The sequence below is a fragment of the Coturnix japonica genome, chromosome 2 (assembly GCF_054131305.1).
Source record: "Coturnix japonica strain WE chromosome 2, WE-NBRP24, whole genome shotgun sequence".
NCBI lineage: Eukaryota > Metazoa > Chordata > Aves > Galliformes > Phasianidae > Coturnix > Coturnix japonica.
The window spans coordinates 138,687,453-138,706,201 of NC_140664.1; the positions used below are offsets into that span (position 1 = coordinate 138,687,453).

Consider the following 18,749-nt stretch of genomic DNA (forward strand, 5'->3'; position numbering starts at 1 on the left):
CAAAGTACAGCTGTGCCTCTCACAACGCCTCTTGTCCCTCTTAATGGATTCCTTTGCACATTCCGTGACTTGTTGCTGTGTGAAGGCAGCGCGGATTGGAGCTGCTGCCCCTTCCCTCCACCTGCTCCGTGCTTATCTGCAGTGCTGACAATGCAGCAGACCTCGGGAGTGCATATGGCATCCATAGGTAACTACAGTGCTGCTATGGCTGATCTGCGCTATGCGAGACCACCGGCGAAAAAGCAACGTGTGACCAGCAGCAGGAAAAAAGCCGCGATGAAATGAATGCAAACCATCAGCCTTGCAGCGGTTGGGGCAAGAGAACTGAAAGCAATGAGCTGCTTGGTGTGAGCACACAGAAAGCCAGCTCTGCACAGAGGCACCTGCATTTTCCTCTCTCAACTGAGGCTGCTGCAGCAAACTGCCCCCATCCCCACCAGCCTTCCCACCCCTTGGCATTGCAGTGCACAAATCACACTGCATCAGCCCGGGGTGGGAGCGTTCCCATGTCTGCGGATAACAACGCCGATGGGATGCTGAATGCTTTAGTAATGCTTTGAGCCACAAAAGATCATTAGTGCTGCGAGGCCAGGAGAGGTTAATAAGAGAGCAGCTGTTGGGCCGGCTCAATGGCGGGGCGACAAAAGGGATGGCAAAGTGAGCTGGGGGGTCAGCCCTCAAACACAACCAAAAGCAGCTGCAGGAATAATGGATGAGCTGAGCCAGGTGCTGGGTTGCTTTGCAGCAGGGCTGGCACCGTGATGGGGATGCTGCCGCTGCTGCACCAGTTGTGCCCATCCTCACCCCTCTGCTGCATCCTCTGCAGGAGAAACATGGGGAGAACTGCAGGCAAACCGGCTGCTGCCTCCTGTCGCATCAGCACGGCGTGAAGGCTCGATGCGAGCCCTGCAGCTTGCAAATGAGCAGGAATCACAGAGCTGCTGCAGCCAGCTCCCGCTGCAACGCAGCCCTTCCTCAGCTGGAAGTGGGGCTCAGGACCTCGCTGCCTGCATCGGGCTGGTTCCGAAATGCAGAGCAGGACGTGGGCAGGCAGCAGCTGCAGCAGCACCTTCCCATCGCCTGCAGCTCAGCAGCAGGTGGGAAAAGAGCTGTGGGTGAATCCTGCGGGGATGTGCACGGCCGCTCCCTGGGGTGCTGCTGGTAAACACAGACAGTTCATAGGGAAGGCAACGAGTGTCATTCTGTCCTGTACCAAGATCCTCCCGTTGGCTGTTTCTCTGCAGATTCACACCTCTCTCCCTCTGTGCACACTGCAGATGTGGAAGGAAATGGCACAGAAGTGCACGGTGCCCCCAGCTGAGAGCAGGAGAGCTCTGGGCCAGGGCTGACATTTCTGATCAGACAGCAGAGCACCAGGGGGACACGGCGAGGTCGTGCAGCACCTGCTGCCAGCAGCGATCAGCTCATCCAAACCTCAGCTCACCCAAACCTCCGCTGGCAGATGTTGGCCTGCTCTGCTCCCAGCGTGCTGCTGCACCTCGCGCCCTGCTGGGCATCCCTGCAGCCCCTCACCCCCTGCACACACCTGCTGCTCATGCCAAACCCAAGCGTCCCCTGCGCCTTGTTCGCGATCGCCTGCGGCCATGAGGAAGAACACCCTGCATTCATAAAGCAAGCAAAACAAGTATTGTTTTGGCTCCATTTTCAGGTTGCCTTTCCCGTTCACTTTGCCGTTTGGAAGCACGCTGTCTGCTGGCTCTCCAGGAGGCCCTTTCCCAGCAGATCCCCAGGAAACGTGCCGAAAGCAGCAGGGATGTTGACCTGAACCACCTGAGCGCTGTTGGTGCTCTGAGCGCCAGCCGGGATCCTCTCAGCCTCTTTGTGCTCCGCTCCCCAACAGACTGTCTCCATCTGCCGTCTCCTGCCTTGCTGTCACACTGAGCTCAGTGCAGCCGTACTGCCGTGCTGCGGGTTCGTAGCACCTACAGAGAGGAGATCTTCCTTCAGAGGTACCTCTGCAAAATGGCTTCTGATTGCTGCAGTAACGGCATACAGTCTGAGCCACACTGAGCGGGCACTGTACCAGGAGCTGAGAGCAGGGATGAAGAACGAGGGGGAGCAGAAGAGCACGAAGCCGGGTGCAAAGTGCAGGGCAGACATTTTCTGAAGACCTTTTTTTTTCCCTTTAAATACGCTACAAACCTGAACTGCTGGGCCCTTCAGTGTGCAGCCCTCCTCACCCACCACACCAGCACGCCGTCCCCTGCTCCTTCAGCACTGCTCCCTATTTCCATCTCACTTTTGCTGCAGCTGACCCCCCCACATGGCTGTGCCCCCCTGTAGCTCTCCCTGTCCATCTGACCCAGTTCCCACTTTCTCTCAGCCTTCCTTTCAAGCTCCATCTCAGCGCAGAGCTTGTGCTGTAGCCAACTGCTTCCCCCCACGCTTCCTTTTGGGGTCGCTCGTGGCGGTGCCGCTCACATCGTCTCTTTGAAGAGCTGCCAGTTTCCTTCATCCCTTCACCTTTCCTCCTGTTTCAGGAGACAGCTCTCACAGCGTCCCCCTGCATTTCTCAGCCCACCTTCCTAACATCCTTGTCCACCTCTCCATGTTGGCCATGGTCACGGAGCTGCCACCTCCCACCTTCAGCCCCTCCATCTCCTGACTTTGTTCTGCCCCTGTCCCAGCAGAACCAGGACCAGTCCCAGTAAGACCGGGACCAACAGCAGCATGGAATGCACCAAGAACTGTGCCGCTGTGCTCAGAGCCCCGCCAGCATCCACAAACACACGCACAGCTGTTCTTCCCAAGCTGAGCGTTTTACAGTTCACCCAGCTAAGAGGATTTTGCTTTTCTCCTCTCTCTAAACCCAGTGCAGGTTCAGTGTAATACGGGGCCCGCTCTGCTGCACTGAGGCTGAGAGCAATGAGGTGAGTGCTACCATTTCCCCCTGCACCCACATCCCTGCGCCCTGCAGCACCGCATGGGGCTCCCATTGCACCCTGTGTGCCCAGTCTTGGTAGGAGGCACTGGGAGCTGCATGGGGATGGATGAGGTCCTGCAGCTCCCAGCGACAGAATCATCGAATCACAGAATATCCCGGGTTGGAAGGGACCCATAGGGATCATCAAGTCCATCCTGACCCTACAAGGGACCACCCAAAAATCAGACCATCGATGGGTCTGATGAGAGGGGTTGACTTTGGGATCAGTTCCATGGTCCTGACCTCCTTATCCTGTACATCATTGGGACTGCTTTGTCTCAGGCAGCCCGAGAGAAGAAAGGATCCTTGTCCTGGGGTCACAGCTCCCATCCCAGTACGTGTCCACAGGAGAAAATGGGACAGGGGAGGGAGGAGGACAAACATGGTGCCCGTGCCAACCCCTCTGTGCCAGGGCTGCTCCCCTCCCCGCCAGCCAACCAAGCATTGAATTCACCAGCCAACCAAGTATTGAATTCACCAGCCATCCCAACATTGAATTCACCAGCCATCCCCCGCCCCGCTGTATAAAGGCCATTAGAGTGAGGCTCTGAGTGTGAGGGGAGGCAGATTCCTCCGTGGGGCCAGGACATCAGACAGAGCCGGGGCTGTCCCTGTGCTGTGGGGACATGACCATCACCCTGCACCTCTGTCCTACAGTGAGCGCAGCCAGAGGGACGCTGAGGCACAACGAGGGATGCAGAGCCCTACGTGAGAGATGGGGTTCTGGGGTGGGGGAGGTAAGTTGGGGCTCCGTGAAAGAAATGGGGGTGTGTGATGAATGGTTTTGTTTCCTCTCTCCTGAGGTCCCATCAGTGCCAGCAAAGGAATTTTCCAAAGTGAAGGCACAGCTGGGAGCTGCCATGATGGGAGCTGCAAAGTGCACCTAAAATGGGATTCTCCATGGGTCTGAACAGATGGGGAGTGAGTTCCCACTGGGGACGGGGCTGCCACCCCCTCCAGCATCCTGCAAGCAGGTGGGGACAGACAGTGGTGACACCGCCAGCACTCGGGGCAGGGACTGAGAGTGTGCTGGGGGTGATAGACTCACCACTATGAGCCACATCTCACGGGGGGACCCTGTGCTGGGATGGGATGGGATGGGATGGGATGGGGGTGGCATTGGGACAGGGATTGGAATGGGGACAGGGATGGGGAAAAGGATGGCAATGGGGACAGGGATTGGAACGGGGATGGAGATGGGTACAAGGATGGGGATGGCGACATGGATAGGGATTGGGATGATGACAGGGATGGGACAGGGACAAGGGTGAGGAATGGGATGGGGACAGAGCCCAGCTCTTGGACGGATGTCTCCACTGTCCCATGGCTCCAATGGGACACACCTGGCAGAGCTGTGGTGTACGTGGGCCATATGGTACGTGGGCCCATCGCCACCAGGTGACACCGAGATATTTGGGGCTGGGGCTGAGGGGTAGGGAGAGTGCAGGCACCGGCGAGAGGCTTAACTTAAAAAAAAAGGTTTTATTTCAAGATCTTCCTTTTTTTTTGTTGTTGTTTTCACTCGTATTTCAAAAAAAGTGTTGAGGGGGTAAAAGTACAAAAAAAGTCAGTGGCGGAACAGCGAAGGTTTAGAAATCACAGCGCGGAACGGACCCAAGCAGTAGACACAGAGCACAAAGCAAACACCCGACGACACGGCGCAGCCACCAATGGGACCCTCTGTACAAATGCCACCCACGTGTGTCCCCCCCCCGCCCTACCCCAGGTTGTTGTGCAGGCAGGGCACCCCGCAGCCCCCTGGCTCGCCCTTGCTGCCCTCCTCCGGCGCAGCGCTGAGGATGCTGAGCGGTTCCTCGTCCTTCAGACCAGGCTTCAGCGGGTCCTGCAGCTTGTGGGGTGCGCCAGGGTCATCCTGGGGGGAGAGGGAGACTCAGGGAGGGGGCTGTGGTGGTGCTCCCCTTCTTGTGAGCACGGAATGGGACAGCGGGACCTTCTGAGCCCATCCTGCCATGGTCACATCTACACCAACCCAACCCAAAGCCAGCCCAACTCAATCCAAAGCCCAACTCAATCCAAAGCCCAACCCAACCCAAAGCCAACACAACACAATGCAAAACCCAACTCAATCCAAAGCCCAACCCAACCCAAAGCCAGCCCAACTCAATCCAAAGCCCAACCCAACCCAAAGCCAACCCAACGCAATGCAAATCCCAACTCAATTCAAAGCCCAACCCAACCCAAACCCAACCCAACCCAAAGCCATCCCAACTCAATCCAAAGCACAATCCAACCCAAAGCCAATCCAACTCAATCCAAAGCCCAACCCAACACAATGCAAGGGCCAACCCAACCCAAAGCCAACCCAACCTAAAGCCAACCCAATCCAACCCAAAGCCAACCCAACTCAATCCAAAGCCCAACCCAACCCAAACCCAACCTAACCCAACCCAACCCAACCCAAAGCCAATCTAACTCAATCCAAAGTCCAACCCAACGCAATGCAAAGCCCAACCCAACCCAAACCCAACCCAACCCAACTCAATCCAACCCAACCTAAAGTCCAACCTGACCACAAGCACCAGCAGGGATGGGACACTGTGCTCACTGTCCGCACTAGGAAAGCTCCCTTCCTTCCCTCTCATTCTGCCCTCCTGAAGCTCCCAGCCCTATCACTGGTCAACTCCTTCTCCATCGTTGTTGGGGGTGTTGCTGCACCCAACATCTCATCCAACGCTACAACCTCACACCTCCCGCAGTGGGGATACATCCCCCGGCACATGGGTGGCACTGGGGTCCCACAGAGCGCTCACAGCATGGGCAGAGGGCAGGCAGTGGGGTCCACTGCATCCCCATGGTGTCCCCACAGTGTATCCACAATGTCCCCATGGTGCCCAGCTCCACCCCAAGCCCAGCTCACCATGTGCCACCGCTGTCCTGCCTGGCTGCCACCCCGCAGTGCCCCTTCCCCCCCATGAGGTCTCGTGCCAAGCAGTCACCCCACACAGCAGTCCCACGTCTTGCTTTTATTGTGTCCCATTAGCACCTGGCTGCCATCCCAGGTGGGTGAGTCCCCAGCAGGGCTGTCCCCATGTCACCCCCCCGTGCTTGGACACCTTGTCATAGTGTCCACACAACAGGGACTGGGCCTTCAATCCCAAACCCTTTTCCTGGGTTGTCCCCATTGCTGTCCCCTCTGCAGTGGGGCTCACCGTCCCCAGGCACCAATGGGAACGAGCCCGTGGCATACTAGTGGTGACAAAGGCATGGGGAACGATGGTCCCACTTGTGGGGAGCAGCCCCAGATCCACTCCAGATCCAACCCACATGTGGGGATCGGTCCCGAATCCACCCCGGGGCTGCGCCAAGGCTCCCGCAGGGTCACTTGCAGGCACTATGGTGATAGAATAGCTCCAAACCGGGGGGGAAATGTCTATAGGGCCGAGGTTAGAGGGTTCTATGCTGCGCTTCTCTCTGTGGCAATGCAAAAAATGGGGGGCGGCTGCTCCCATAGTGCCCACCACACCCAGAGAGCATCCCCAGCCCCAGTGTCACCCAGCAGCGCCACTGGGAGACACAGGCGGGACACTATGGGGACACCACAGCCATGTCACAGCCCCACACCACCCCGAGGCCCCCAACCCAAGGGGGTAGGAGATGTGGGATGTGGGATGTGGGATGAAGGGATCCTTACGTTCGGGTGGGAGCCCTCGGCGATGGTGGACAGCGAGAAGTTGTCGTTGTGCAGCTCGGACGGAGTGCGGTATCTGTGGGGGGACGTGGGGTGAGCGCTGTGCCCCACGGCTGCTCTGGGCTTTGTTTTGAGGTCCTCATGCAGCGCAGGGGCAGGAGCCGAGGAGCCAGGCTCTGGCACGGGCTGTGCCGCTAATTACACTTGGCCCTGCCAAGCTCTAATTAAGAGCTCGTTAGTGACCCACGGGAGCGCTTTCTCCTTGCTTGGCTCTGGGAGGATCTGAGGCAGCGGCTGCAGCGGGTGACCCCACTGTGCCCCACGTTGTCCCCACAGGGTGGTGCCCGCAGTGTCAATGTCACGTGCAGCCCCCAGCCCCCAGCCGTGCCCATCCAAAGGGCTGAGAGATGAACCCACTGGAGCACGGTGACATTTCCGCTGTCCCCATGTCCCCAGCCATCACCGGGCAGGGGGACACGATGACAGCACCCCCCACAGAGACCCCCACTCACTTGGTCTTGCGCAGTTTGCTGTTCTCCGTCTTGAGCAGGTAGAGCTTCTTGGCAAAGAAGACGGTGAGCATGAAGAGCAGCAGCAGCACCAGCGCGGCCGAGCCCACGGCCACGCACAGCACCTGGAAGTCGGTGACGATGGCCTCGCAGCGCGTCCCCTTGTGCCACGTGTAGTCCTGCGTGTTGCACCTACGAGGGGACGTGGGGTCACGGTGTCACCACCAGGACCCACGGGGGACATCTGTGGGGGATTATGGCTGGCAGGGAGGAGATTAATGGGTGTCTCTATGTAGGGGCAACCTCCCCCGGGCACAGCAATGGGGCTGCGGTGCCCTGAGCCCCACACAGAGCACAGCACAGACCCATGGGGCCATCCCCATCATGTCCCCGTCACATCCCCGCATGCTGAGCCCTCCCCGGCACAATCCCGCCGGGCGCTGCGGCCGCAGCCACATGCACAGCCCTGACCTAATTCCTGGAGGAAAGCCCCCGCCCGGGGGGGCACAGCCCACGCTGCAGCCATGGGGAGGGGGATGCGGCCCTGGATATGGGGCAGGGAGCAAAGTCCCCCCTGTGTCACTGCTGGGGCTGGGGGAAGCCAAGCATCACCCCTAATCCTGCACCCTCCTGTGGGTCAGAGCTCCATGGGGACATCCCCGTGTCCCCCATGGGGATGCACCCATGGCTATGGGACACCCACTGGGGCTATGGGACACCCACTGGAGCTGGTGGTCATCCACTGGTCTTGGGGATGCCCAAAGGGAAAGCGGGATGCCCACTGGGGCTGTGGGACATCCACTGGGCTATGGGATACCCATGGAGCTGTGTGATGCCCATGGGGACTATGGGACGCCCATGCAGTTGTGGGACCCACTGCGCTATGGGTCACCTGTGGTGCTATGTGATGATACCCATGGGGGCTATGGGACACCCATGGGGCTGTGGGACCCATTGGGCTCTGGGACATCCATGGGGGCTATGGGACAGCCGGGGGGCCACGCTGTGTCCATCCCTACCTGCAGAAGGCCCCATGGCTCTCCACCAGGTAGCACTGGCCGCCGTTGTGGCAGTAGCTGGGGACGAGGTCGCAGACGGAGCGGCACGAGCTGTTGTGTCGCACGTACCCGCTGCGGCACTCACTGCTGTTCTCCGGCACCACGCGCTCCCCGGGCCTCGGCCGCGCCATGGGGGTCCCCTCAGTGGGGCTGGGGGGTGGCGGGATGCGGGGGGCGGCCGAGGCGGGCGGTCTATAGCCATTCTCATCCTCCAGACCGCCATCTTCCTCCTCCTCCTCCTCGTCCTCCTCCAGCTCCTCCTCCTCCTCCTCATCCCCTTCGGCGTAGAAGGAGGTGGTGGGGTAGAAATCGGCCTCGTCGAAGGGCGTGAAGTCATCGTAGAGCTCGTGGAGGCCCCACGGCGTTGCCGCGCCGCCCGGCTCCCTCTGTGCCCCACCGCCCGCCCCATGGCCGCCCCCGGGCCCTTCACCGCCATCGAACACGTCGTAGTAGTCAACGTCGATGATCTCGGGCGGCTCCGCGGTGCCCGGCGCAGCACTGATGGGCTCCGCAGCGCCCAACCACGTGCGGTCCGTGCGGCCGCGGGCCCGCTGTGCCGGGGCTGGGCTGGAGGAGGGATGGGGGAGCTCCATGGGCACCTCCGAGTCTTCGGCCACGGGAAGAATGTTGGGTTCGGTGCCTGGGCCCGGGCTGGGGCTGGGGAGGGGGATGTTGGGGTTGGAAAGACCAAGGTTGGGCGTGGGAACACCAAGGCTGGGGTTGGGGTTGGGGAGGTCGAGGTTGGGGTTGGGGTTGGGAATGGGATGGTCAGGGGTGGGTCTGGGGCTGGGGAGGCCAAGGCTGGGGTTGGGAAGACCGAGGTTGGGGTCGGGAAGGTCGAGGTGGGGCCGGGTGCTGGAGAGGCCAAGGCCGGGGCTGGGGAGTCCAGGGGGGCCCGGTGTCAACCCCTCCGTGGGCCCCACACCAGCCCTGGTTGGCTGCTCCCCGCTGCCGACCTCCTCGGGGCTGCCCAGCGCCACCGCGCCGCCATCGCCATCACTGGTGACACCGAGCCGGGGGTCCTGGGCCGCATCGGGGGGCACGGAGCTGGCGGCCCCGTCTGCGCTGCAGCCCACGCACCCCAACGCGGGGTCGGCGGTGGCCGGGCCCCCCCCGGGCGGCTCCAGCTGCGGTCCCATCGGGTCGGTGCCGTTGATGGGGGCTGCGCTGTGCAGGGGGCTCCCCCAGGCTCTGCCGGCGCTGCCGTTGCGGGGCGGCCACTCGGGCGCTGCGGGGCACAAGGACGGAGCCGTGTCACTCACCGCAACCCCCCACGTCCGCGGCTCGGTGACAGCCCCGGTGCCACGCGGCCCCGCAGGGCTCCATCACGGCAGCGGGGGTTGAGCTGCCCCCCGCGGGGACACGGAGCCTGCAGGGGATGGAGCAGCGCACGGGATCCTGCCCCCCATACACATAATGGGATGCTGCCCCCTCATACACACGTATAATGCGATCCAACCCCCCCAATACACGCATATAATGGGATGCAAACCCCCATACACACGATGAGATCCAGCCCCTCCCCACCCCCCAATATATAATGGGATCCATCCCCTCCCCTGCAGCGGGACGCAGCCCCTCGGTGCGATGGGTCCCAGCCCCTGCGGTACCATCCGACCCATCGCGAGGGAACCCGGCTGGGGGCCAGACACCCCCCGAGAGATAAATGTGGGGATCCCGCACCGACACGCGCATCATTGGATCCCACCGCCCTGCACCGGGACCCAGCCCTGCAATGGGAGGATCACGGGGATCCAGCCGGGGGAATCCGGCCCCCCCGCCCCATAACGGGCCCCAGAGCCCCATAGACACACAGGGCGGGATGCAGACACGGGACCCGGTCCCCGCATTGGGACGCAGCGGGTCCATCCCCGCGCCATGCTGCCGGCCCCCGCCCCGCACAACGGGATCCGCTCCGTAACGTGGGACCGAGCGCCGTGCGGGGGGGTCGCGCTGCGTGAACGGCGATCGCGGACCCCGCTCCATAATGGGACGCTCCCCCCCCCCCCCCCAGAGCCCCGCAGTGGGATCCAGCCCCCACCCCCTGCGCACGGAACGGGACCGAGCGATGCTGCAGCGCGGACCTGGGCACCCCCCGCGGCCCCGCAGCCCCCCGCCCATAGCGGGACCCTCAGCCCGTGTCGCAGCGGGATCCCCCCGCCCCATCGCCCCGCAGCGGGATTCGCCCCCCCCCCCCCCCGCAGGTGTCTCGGCCGCCGGGCCCGGCTCGGGGCGATGGAGCCGAATATTCCCCCCCACCCCGACCCCCCCCTTCAGCCCCACGTACCGGGCGCGGCGGGGCCGATCGCGCTCAGCGCCAGCAGCAGAGTGAGGGCGGCGCGGGGCGGCGGGGCCGGGGGGGCCATGGCGGCATCAGCGCCACCGGACGGGACCGGGACCGGCACCGACACCGCGCGGCTCCGCCCGCCCCCCCCGCGCCTCCGCTCCGCCGCGATCCGGGGGGGCCGGGCCGGGCCGGGCGGGGGGCGGGGGGAGGCGGCTCCGCCCGCGGGAGGGGCAGCGCCGCACCGACAGCACCGGCACCGGGACAGACACAGGGACACGGGGACAGACGGACACGGGGACAGCGGTACAGCCCGCACCGCCACCCCGCATCGCCAGCCCCGCGCTGCGATCGGCCCCATCCCCCCGGGGACCCGGCCCCCTCTCGGCCCCCCCGTGGGCTGCGGGGTTCACTGGGGGGGCACAGAGCGGGGTACACGGGGAGCACGGCTGTGGGGATGCGGGGAGGAGGAGGGAGGGGGGGGACGGGGAGTCGTGGGTGCGGGGACACCGGGAACGGGGGGAACATCGGGAACGGGGGGAACCGCACGTGGGGACGTCGCACACGGGGAGCCCCCGGCGCACAGCGGTGCTTCCTCCCCCAACACACACACACACACACACACACACACACAGTCCTTGGGGCGGTCGTGGCGGTGACACCGCTGACACCCGGACCCTCAGTGCCCCCCCCGGGCACCGCACAGGCCGGTTGTTGCGGGGTCGGGCTGCGGCTCTGGGTCCCCATTGACGGCTCCCACCCCCCCGCGCTCCGTTGTCCCGTCGCTGGCCGCGCTCCCCGCCCCGAACAAGCCGCGCTCTGTGCCGCTCACAGGGGCTGGAAGGGGCTGCGCTGTTTAACATTCCCCGCAGCTCCGGCCCCGAACGTGTCTCCAAGGGGACGGGCCGGGGGCGGCGGGGGGAGCGCGGCCAGGAGCCCCGCGATGGGGCGGTGAGTAACGCGGCTCCCGCGTATCGGAACCGTTATCGGCTGCGGGGACGGACACGATGCAGCGCGGAATGGGCTGCACCCACCAACAGCGCCCACTGCGACCCCCGGCTGTGTGCGGGGTCACAACCACAGCCCGGGATGCACAGAGCCACATCCAGCCTGGCCTTGAATGATGCAGGGATGGGGCACCCACAGCCTCCTTTGGCAACATGTTCAGTGCGTCACCACCCTCTGGGTGTTAAACCCCCTCCCAAGATCCAACCTCAACCTCAACCTCCCCATCTCAGTTTCTTCAGGCCGTGGGACCCCGCGTTCTTTGAGGGTCCCATCCCCCCCCAACCATCCCGGCACCCCCAAACCCTCCCCATTGCAGCGCAGCAGCTCACACAGACCACAACCACAGCCCAAACTTTGTACAAAAACGGTTGTTTTATTCCCAAAACGGGGGGGGGGGCTGTGGGATAAAACCGGCCCCATAGAGAGGATGGGGTGAACAAAAATCAGCACGGGGGGTTATTTATACAGAAACACATCGGTGCGGAGCCGGGGGGGCTGCGGGATCATCGCTTGTACAGTACAAAAGTCTCCATCTGGATCCTGTGGGTTGAAGCTGCTCACGCTAAAAACAACCTGAGGTGATTCTGAACCGGACCAAGGCCCCAAGCGGAGCCCCCAGCCCAGCCCAGCGCCTGCAGGGGAGGGGGCTGAGGGAGGAGCCCATGGCAGCGGGTCGGTGGGTTCGGGGATGCGCCCCCAGCCCGGCCCCCAGCTTCCTATCTACTTTTTTTGTTCATCCGAACCATTAAAAAGCTCCAAAAAAAGGGACTAAAAATGGTGGGGTTTTAATTCCTCGGTTGGCTACTGCACCAAACTACTCAGGGAACGTCCAACTACCGCCTCCAAAGGCAAAAGGAAGGTAAAAACTGGAGCAAGAAAACTCCTATTGTGGTTTCATTCCAATCCATCGCTCCTGGCTCTGCCCGCACTGGGCCCCTATTTCCCCTATGGGGGCAGCGGTGTCTCCCCAGGCTGCACTGCCATCCTTAGCACAGCCCACACCCTGCACCCACTGCCCCCAACCCCCCTGGTTTGGGATCCATCCCTGGTGCTTCGCCCTGTACCCACAGAGCCCAACACATCAGAGCTGGGGGGGCACGTGGGGCATCCCAACGCTCAGCTGCTGCCCTCAGCGCTCAGCTCCATCCTGCAGGAAGCCAAAGCTCCCAACAGGAGGGGATAAAGCTGGGGGCAGTGGGAGCAGGGGGGCACAGCAGGGACCTCAAAGCTGGGGACGGTCCCAAAGGAGCATTGAGGGGGGGGGCGGGGAAAGGGGCTGCAGTGAATGTGCTGGGCTGGGGGTGTTGCACAGCGGGGCCAGGAGGGTAACGGGCTCTGCTGGTCACCACTGTGCTGCTGAGAAGTTCCTTCTCTCAGGCTCTTATGGGGCGGCTGCGGCCGGGGGGGCTCCTGCGGGAGGGGGGGTCACCCCTTCGGCGGGTGGAGGCGGCTGCGCAGCTGGGGGGTCTGTGGGGACAGAGGGGAGAACAGTGAGAACATGAGCAGGGAAGCTGGAATGATCCCCCACCCCGCCCACCCATTGAGGCACAGCTGCGCTCCAACACTCCAACATGGGGATAAGGAGCAGGAGATGCTGATGGGACATGAAGGACCAGGAGCAGGAGAGGGGAAAAGGGAACCACAGGAAAGAGCAGCAGGAAAAAAACCTGACATGAAGGGACCCCAAGGATCACGGAGCTCCAACCCCCCACCACAGGCAGGGCCACCAACCTCCCCATTTCAGAGCAGCCCAGGCTGCCCAGGGCCCCATCCAACCTGGCCTTCAACACCTCCAGGGATGGACGGGGCATCCACAGCCTCTGGGCAGCTGTTCCAGCACCTCCCCACTCTCACAGTACACAACTTCCCCCTGACATCCACCCTCAATCCACCCTCCTTCAGCTCAGAGCTCCCCGCACACACAAACACTCACACATGCCATTGGGGGCTGCCAGGGGGACGCGGGGCCCGATGAGGCCCCCAGCCATGGGTGCCATGCCAGGGGGAGCGGCAGCGCCCGCGGGGTGAAGGTTGGCCGACACTCCTGGCAGCATCCGGCCCGGGATGGGCTGCGTGGGCAGCAAGGAGCCGGGACCGGGCATCTGACCTGCAGGGAGAAGGGACAGTGAGAACAGTGAGATGTGGAGCTGGGGGAAAGGGCAGTTAATATCCATCTATGCAAAGGGAAATCACAGAATCACAGCACGGCCTGGGCTGCAAAGGCCCACAGTGCTCATCCCATTCCAACCCCCTGCTGTGTGCAGGGTCACCAACCAGCAGCCCAGGCTGCCCAGAGCCACATCCAGCCTGGCCTTGAATGCCTGCAGGGATGGGGCATCCACAGCCTCCTTGGGCACAATCCAGTTCCATTGACTTCTGCTCACATCCATAAAGTTTTGGTGTTTTTGGGAGCAGCCTGTGAGCCCCAGGGCTGACTTTATATGTGCCCAGCCCACAGCCAGGGCAGTGTTGTGAAATGAAGCCCAGTGACACAGCCCTGCAATAGGGAGGGCCCCGAGAGCACACACAGCACACGCAGCCCCCTGAGCCAGCAGTGCCAGCTCCATGCTGGGGCTGAGTTGACATGTTGGCACAGAACCACTGACTCTTAACTGGGTTTGGCTTCAGAACAGCTCTAAGGAACGTCGCGCTGATGCTTCTACTTCATGGAGTCGTTCCTGGATAGTTAAAACAGGAGAAAACCTATTCCAGATGACAGGTGCCTCTGCTGACCACTCAGGTACCCCCTGCCCAGCCACAGCAATGCTCATCTCAGTCCCAAACCCACGGCTGCTCCTGGAGCCTCAGCCCACGGGCACAGAGCTGCTCATGGAGGCACCGTCCTTAAAGAAACATGAGGCAGGAGCACGGGATGAGGATCCTGGCTGCAGGGACCATCATCTCCCCCAGTTAATGAGCAGAAAGGGGCCTTAACGCCCGGCTGAAACCTCGTGTGTGCCAGGAATGGGAGGTGTAAAATAAAGCAGCACCACAAGCCAAGGAGGTTCCATTGAGCCCCTCTGGTGGGACAGGGGACAGTTGTGCCTTACAGTCAGCACTGGGTACCCGCCCAGTCACCTACAGAGCCCCAAAGTGCTGCAGTGAGTGGCACCCAAACAGCAGCCAATGCACCCAGGGAACCCCCCCCCATCACAGCGCTGCACCGCGATGGAGATGGCGTGTTCTGCTTTTCATTGCTCTGGAGACAGCGCTCCAAGACAGCAGCTCAAGCGTAAAACATGGAAGTGTGACCTACATAAGGGGGAGAGCTGCAAAGGCAGCAGATACAGGGAGAGATGAAGCCACGAGGTTCAAGCAAAGGCAGCTCAGCAGAGGGAAAGGACGATTCCTTTCCATGTCACACACTGGGGATGTTTTTGGATGAGTGCTTCCAAGTGCTCCACTATGAACAAGGCTGCGGATCCACCCTGAAGCTCACCAGGAACTTGGATCTCCAAAGTCTCGATGACAATTAAGTGAGGCTCCATCTGTTAAACGAGCTGCGTAACTGCAAAGCTTGGAAAAGACCTGTGAGATCCCAAAGTCCAAATCAAACCCACCCCTCTGTGCCATCCCCCAGCTGAGAGCTGTGAATAATGAAGCACGTTAATTCATTTAGCATCACGTCTCTGGAGAAAGGCACGTTTTCCACTTCACTTGCACGCCGTGTTTCTGTCTGTAACTCACTCGGTGCTGATGGGTCACACACAGACCCCTCTGACCGCCGTGCTGGGCTCCAGACCCATCCATGCTCATTGCTGAGCTTCTGTGACCATACAAACCCCATACAAAGCCCTTCGTGGAGAAGCTGCAGGCAGCCAGATGCACCGTGCAGAGCCACCACAGCCCTTGTGCAGCACAGCAAGTCACCTTCCAACCACAGAACCACTCAACAGCGGGTTGGAAGGGGCCTTTGAGATCCCAGAACCACAAAATTAAAGCTGCTCCCCCCTTGTCCTGTCACTATCTGCCTGTGTAAAATGTCGCTCTCCCTCCCATTCATAAGCTCCCTTTAGGAACTGGAGGGGCCACAACGTGGTCACCTCGGAGCCTCCTCTTCTCCACTTTGAGCACAATCAGCTCCCAGCTCCATGCAGGGCTGCTCCATCCCCTAAGCATCCCCATGTCCTCCTCCTGACCCACTGCACGTCTTCCTTGTGCTGAAATATTAACACACCTTCAATAATGCAGCCCTGCATGGAGCTGAGAGCTGCCCACACGTCCAGGAGCTCTGCAGCCATGAAGATGATGGGATGGTGTGAGCTGGGAGGAAGGCACCCCCAGCCATCAGTTCTGTGTGATGCAGCCAATGCAGAGCTCTGAGCCCACCTGCCCCATCACCTGCTGCACCTCACAAGCCCAGAATCATGCACGAATGCTGCACCATGTGTATGCAGCACTGCTGGGCACCCCATGGACACCCAGGCTGCACAAAGAGAAGCCAGCCATGCACTCCTATGGACATGGCCTGCAAGGCCAGAAGCAGAAGAACTGGGCAAGTTTGTTTTCGAGCCCAGCCTGCTTCTGCCTGCAAAGCCAGGCACGCTGTACATGGCAGCTTTCCCTCCTTCCATCCATAAATGCCTCTCAGATCTTTCTGCTGCTTTGTTTCCTGCCATCTCTTCAGCTCATGTCAATCATTGTACAGACATTTGACTTGGCATTTTGTTCACAGCCCGATGAATCAACAGCTCCGCTCTTCACCACCGCTAAGGCCGGCGGCTTGTCTGGTGACAGCCACGAGACTCCAAGCAGAGCCAAATCTACACCAGCATCCTGCCTGGGGGCAGCAATGGGACCCAAAGCTGAGACCCAAACCCATGTCAGCATCCTGCCTGGCAGCAATGGGACATGTGGTAGAGCCAAAGCCCAGTGGGAGACCCATGTGTTGGGCCCCTCCAGCTGGGACTGCACCCACTGCAATGGAAGGCCCCAGATTCTGGCACTAAGACACTGAGATTCCATTGCAGACGGGCAGTGAGGGGCTTCCAGATGCAGACATATGGCCAACAAGGTGAAGCTCCCCACTTGGTCCCAACAGACCCCAGACCAGACTGTGATTGAGGTATTAAACTATTCTACTGCTCACCTGCCAAGATTTACACAGATAAATACACCACGGTCACACCAGGAAAGAGAAGGGGAGGAAGACACACACACTGTGATAGAAGCTGTGTTTTATCACAGACGGAGGGCCCGGATCACTCTGGTGGGGCTGAAGCAATAAGGCATCACGTGAACTGAGGACGTGAGCACATTGGAAACGAAGCTTTATTAGTCCCCTAACGAATACTACAAAGCATATTATCTCGTTATGCTTTTGGTCTCAATGCAGCCTGTAGGAGCTGCTCTGATGGCTCATAGCTGACAGCAGCACAGCTGTGGGGCAGGAGATGGGATGGACAGGAGATGGGGTGGACAGGAGATGGGGTGGACAGGAGATGGGGTGGACAGGAGATGGGGTGGACAGGAGATGGGGTGGACAGGAGATGGGGTGGACAGGAGATGGGGTGGACAGGAGATGGGGTGGGCAGGAGATGGGGTGGGCAGGAGATGGGGTGGGCAGGAGATGGGGTGGGCAGGAGATGGGGTGGGCAGGAGATGGGTTGCCCTAAGGAGGGCACAGAGCACACACAGAGCACACTGCACTCACACCTCCTGCCATGGGGAAGCACCTCAGGAGCTTCCTGCTCTGCTCCTCACCTCGTGTCCTTCCCCTTAAGCTTTTATCTGATCAGACGGGTCATGAGCTGGAGAAAACCAGAGTGAACAACTGCTGCTGAAGGAGCAGAGATTGCCTGGCATGAACAAGTCTAAGGAAATACAAACAGGCTGAAAGCCATTTGGAAACGACACTCGGTGGCAGCTCTGCCTTCACTTCCTTCATTTGGAGCTTTGGGGAAAGCCCTCAGACCCACCAGCAGCGCCAGCAGCTCAGTGGGAGCAAGGCATGGGCTGCCATGGAATCCCACGTGTGTTTCATCCACCCCAAAACCAACTGACACTGGGAAGAGAGAGCTCCTCCTCTCCCTTCCAGCTCTTATGGGTGGTGAAGGCCAACGTCGGGGCCGTGCTCGGATCCTTACCTGGCTGTGGGGGGTGGGGTGGAGGCATCTGGTGGTGCATCATGGGGTACGGCGGGGGCTGCTGGTGGGGCAGGATGCCCTGGTGAGCTGCTGTGCCCAGCGGGTTCAGCCCGGGCCCCGAGTGCTGGTGTGGCTGCTGAGCGTTCTGGCTGTGCTGCTGCTCCATTTGCTGCCGGGCGCGGAGCTCAGCGTATTTCAGCTGCTCCATGTGGAAGTTCTGACGCTCTGTCAGCAGCTGCTGCCTCTGCTGCTCCAACTGCGGGGAGAAACACAACAAGAAGCATGGATGTACCTCCAGCTGAAAGTGTGCATCTCTATGAGGAAAGGCTGAGGGAACTGGGCTGGTTTGGCTTGGAGAAGAGAAGGCTGCGGGGAGACCTCATTGTGGGCATCCAGTACTTGAAGGGAGTGTAAAAACAGGAGGTGATGGCGCACTGGAACAGGTTGCCCAAGGAGGCTGTGGATGCCCCATCCCTGCAGGCATTCAAGGCCAGGCTGGATGTGGCTCTGGGCAGCCTGGGCTGCTGGTTGCTGACCCTGCACACAGCAGGGGGTTGGAACAAGATCATCATTGTGGTCCTTTTCACCTTGTGCTTCTATGACTCTTAATTAAGAATCATAATGCATTTCTATGACTATTAAGAAACCGACCCTATTTGTGCTCCTTGTGTGCCAGATTTGGAGGCTGTTGAAGCTGCACTCTGTGACCAACCCGGACAGCGTTGCCGGGGAGCTGCACATCTCAGGGCTGCCCTGCAGGAATCCCAGAGCCCCCCACGCTTTGTGCTGCCAAAACACAGATGAGAACCAAATTCCACTACAGAGCGTGCATTCAGCAGCACAACCAGATGGGGATGGAGCTGATGAATAATGCATCCTGCTGGTTGGGGGCTGTTTGTCAGAGCTTAGGGACCACAATGCGATTCTTCACGCTGCCATGAGCCCTTTGTCCATGCCCAATGGGACAGGTTAGGGGGAGGAACTGGATGAAACCAGGAGACACAGACACCAATGGTGTAATGGTGCATGTATGGCAACAGAGTCGGTAGGTGGCAGGAGGTTCAGAAGGGAACTGCTGCAAGTGACCCCGAAGCAACGTTAACCCACATGTGTTGTGTGCACTTACACTGCTGCTGTGCCCTCTCCATGGCACCTTACCCTGACATGGTTTGTGAGAAAAGATGGTTGGACAGAGGAAAAAGGTCCCTACA

The 18,749-nt window shown here is 60.8% G+C and overlaps 2 protein-coding genes and 1 long non-coding RNA gene across 5 annotated transcripts in view; 1 reads left to right on the plus strand and 2 right to left on the minus strand.

Moving 5' to 3' along the window:
• Nucleotides 1–3,495: 3,495 nt before the first annotated feature.
• Nucleotides 3,496–4,442, plus strand: LOC146762196 (uncharacterized). 2 transcript variants are annotated; one of them, XR_014943683.1, is made up of 2 exons: nt 3,496–3,652; nt 3,748–4,442. It is a non-coding gene; the product is annotated as an uncharacterized LOC146762196 (long non-coding RNA). The 2 variants fall into 2 exon arrangements; XR_014943684.1 differs by having other exon boundaries at nt 3,498–3,652; nt 3,758–4,442.
• On the minus strand, nt 4,407–10,688 carry CSPG5 (chondroitin sulfate proteoglycan 5). 2 transcript variants are annotated; one of them, XM_015852801.3, is made up of 5 exons: nt 10,448–10,688; nt 8,122–9,388; nt 7,106–7,294; nt 6,597–6,669; nt 4,407–4,817 (listed from the first exon to the last, which is right to left on the minus strand). In XM_015852801.3, exons 1-5 carry the CDS (start codon nt 10,524–10,526, stop codon nt 4,662–4,664), a joined length of 1,764 nt encoding a protein of 587 aa, XP_015708287.2. In that variant the 5' UTR covers nt 10,527–10,688; the 3' UTR covers nt 4,407–4,661. The 2 variants fall into 2 exon arrangements, with proteins under 2 accessions (XP_015708287.2, XP_015708288.2); XM_015852802.3 differs by lacking the exon at nt 4,407–4,817 and adding an exon at nt 5,914–6,376.
• A 1,117-nt stretch (nt 10,689–11,805) lies between these two features.
• The window catches only part of SMARCC1 (SWI/SNF related BAF chromatin remodeling complex subunit C1), a 48,666-nt gene continuing 41,722 nt past the window's right edge, over nt 11,806–18,749 (minus strand). The window contains 3 exon segments of the mRNA XM_085540746.1: nt 11,806–12,919; nt 13,386–13,559; nt 17,539–17,794. Of these exon segments, the coding sequence (XP_085396872.1) occupies nt 12,834–12,919; nt 13,386–13,559; nt 17,539–17,794 (516 nt within the window). The 3' untranslated portion in view covers nt 11,806–12,833.